Genomic DNA, 2965 nt, shown 5'->3' with positions numbered 1-2965 from the left:
ACTATAGACTAGACTATAGACTACACTATAGACTACACTATAGACTAGACTATAGACTAGACTATAGACTAGACTATAGACTAGACTATAGACTAGACTATAGACTAGGCTATAGGCTACAGATAATAACAATCCTATAGGCTACAGATAATAACAATCCTATAACAATTCAAAACTTTAAATGATAAGAATCAGGGTTATTCACATTTGGGGAAATATCGTGACCTAAAAATCATTTCTTATTATTCATTTCAATCAATCAGGAGAGCTTGTTTTGATTCGTTTTTTTTTAAATAATTGTGTTTTTTTTTCAGATTCACCTACCACACAACTCATTCTAACAACAACAACTGCTAACATTACCACAACAACAATTAACAATAGCAGTAATAATCATAACAACAATAATAGTGATAATATAAATAACAATAATAGTATCAATATTGACACACAATTACTACAACAACAACAGCAGCAACAACATCAACAACAATTACATACTTTATATGCAACATCATTGGAACAAAACGCAACAAATACTACTGAAACATCAAGGACAACAACAACAGGAAATTTTGTTGCAATACCATTATCGGAACGTCCACCCATATATATATCGCAACACCATCAAAACGGTAATAATCATCACGAGAATTATTCTAATACAAGTTTAACACGTTCGAAATCGTGTCTGGTGCGTTGGCGTCAGTGTTGCTTAAATTGTAAGTAATATAAAATTATATTGATAAAATTTTAGGGAAAATTTTGTGGTATCGGGAAAATTATAATATTAGGAAAATGTTAGCATAAATATTTTACAAACACTTATTATTATAGAGAATTACACGTTTGTTCTAATAAATCTAATGTCCTTCCGTCTTTCTGATCTTGCATTATTTAATTTCTACATAGTTTCACTTTACACTTACTTAAGTTTAAAAAATTTTCAAAACCTTTCTTTTAGTACTTCATAATATTAATTTTCCAATTTATTTTTATAGTTTTCACTAAAATTATGGGCAGCAACAATCCCAGTGAAGCTGATCGATATGAATATTATGACTGTAAGTAAAAATTTGTAACAACAAGTAGATTTAAGTGCTGCTGATAGGTATTTCATATTTTTATGCATTTAGTAACGTTAAATTTTTATAGTTTTTCAAATAAAAAGTAACAAATTTTTTAGTATTCAAAGAAAAAAAATGCTTACACTGAAAAGCATTTTATAAAAGATTTATGCACGTAAATTAAGTGCAGTTAAATAAATCTACCTTTTTCGTTTATAAACAATGTGTGTTGTAAAGTGTTGTAAAATTACAATATAATAAAAATACAACATGAATTTTTGGTCATAAAATTAAGATTATCATATTTGCAACATATTGCATTAAAAGTGTTGCTTAAGCTGATTTGTAACATTTATGTGTTTAAAAGAATAAGAAAAATATAGCTTTAATATCAAAGGTCAGATATAATTTTAAAATGAGGTTTAAATATTTATTGGAAATTTGTTTGTTAATTTTGAACGTCCAAGTTCCTTGAACGCCTTGTATAACAAGTGTGAAAATTTCAATATACTTATTACCAATTAAAGCTGCAATTAAGATTATTTTTATATCCAGAGTAAAATACTTCGAAAACTGATCATATTTACTTTATATAAGAAACAACATCATCAGAATTTCATGAGAATAGCTCGATACCTCAGAGGTTTAACCGCTCTTTCAACAGTTTATTATGAAATAAAACGAATATTATTTGCATTAAAGAATTTACCTTTTCTAAAAAATAGTAAAGTATTAATCGACTATACTATTGATCGATTTATTGACCACTCTGTAAATTAATATGTGGGCAAGTTTACAGATCAGTTAATACAATTTTTTTCTGATTATGTTAAATCTATTGGTAAGTCTATGAGACCATTTTATAGAGCAGTGTATAAACCAGTCTTTCAACTAGTCTCTGAACTAGTTTATTACTACTTTACGGCCAGTCTATAAACTAGTATATGGACTTTCTAAGGACAATTCTACTGGACTTACTAGTCAATGGAACAGCCTATGTTTCATTCTGTGAACTAGTATATAAACTAGTTTATGTACTAATCTATAGAATGGACTATGGTATAAACTATGAATTGGTCTATTGACTAGTCTATGAAGTGGTATATGAAGTGGTCTGCGAAGTAGAACAAGACTGTTTTAATGACTATTATGTAGGGTCTAGGTTCTGATCTAGTCTCTCACTTAAACTATGGACTAGCTTGTGGATCATTCTTCTAATAAATATATTGTTCCATCTATGCCTGATCAATGGACTAGCCTAAAAACTAGTCTTTTGGCGTATAAATTAGTCAGTCTATAGACTGGTTTATGTACTATTCTATGGTCTAATATACGAAACTAGATTATTGTATATTGAATAGTATACAGATTAGCATATGGTCTATTTTGAGAATTAGCCTATATGGAGGTCGTCAAATCCAAATGTGTATTTCCAACTTAATCTTTAAATTAAAATGATCTAAAATATCTTCTAAATTAATTTTTCTAATTAAATCGCATAAAAAATAAGTTAATTAAATATTTTCGGTTTCTGTTATGAATTATTGATATGTGTTCTGTCTACAACAGCAATTAATTGAATTTAGTCGTGCACAAAATTGTTCATATTCTCATAAGAGAAAAAATGTGTACACTTGTTGTTTAACGAATAAAAAAACCTAACTGTAATTTATCGTGTTAATCGGATATTGAAAAATAATTTTATCAATCAAATCATTATAACGCTTCAATAACTTTAACACAACATATCCGTCGATTAAATTGTAATCTTAATAAATATTAATATAAAAAATTATAACCAATATTTCCTTTTTATATAATTTTTAACAGAACTTTAAAGATTTGAAGCTGACATACAAACAAACAGTGTAGCGGTTTGGCTACCACTTAAACTTATT

General features: G+C 27.5%; 1 protein-coding gene across 1 annotated transcript in view; it reads left to right on the top strand.

Annotated features, from left to right (window-relative positions):
• Positions 1–1072, top strand: part of LOC111683481 (WW domain-containing protein A-like) — a 9017-nt gene extending 7945 nt beyond the window's left edge. The window contains exons 2-3 of the mRNA XM_046945383.1: positions 315–722; positions 1002–1072. Coding sequence (XP_046801339.1) covers positions 315–722; positions 1002–1072 — 479 coding nt within the window. The remainder of the gene's footprint in view (positions 1–314; positions 723–1001) is intronic.
• The last annotated feature ends 1893 nt before the right edge of the window (positions 1073–2965 follow it).

This window comes from Lucilia cuprina, chromosome 3 (genome assembly GCF_022045245.1).
Source record: "Lucilia cuprina isolate Lc7/37 chromosome 3, ASM2204524v1, whole genome shotgun sequence".
Taxonomy (NCBI): domain Eukaryota; kingdom Metazoa; phylum Arthropoda; class Insecta; order Diptera; family Calliphoridae; genus Lucilia; species Lucilia cuprina.
Note: the sequence above shows the minus strand (reverse complement) of the source record. Positions and strands in the feature narration are given on the sequence as shown.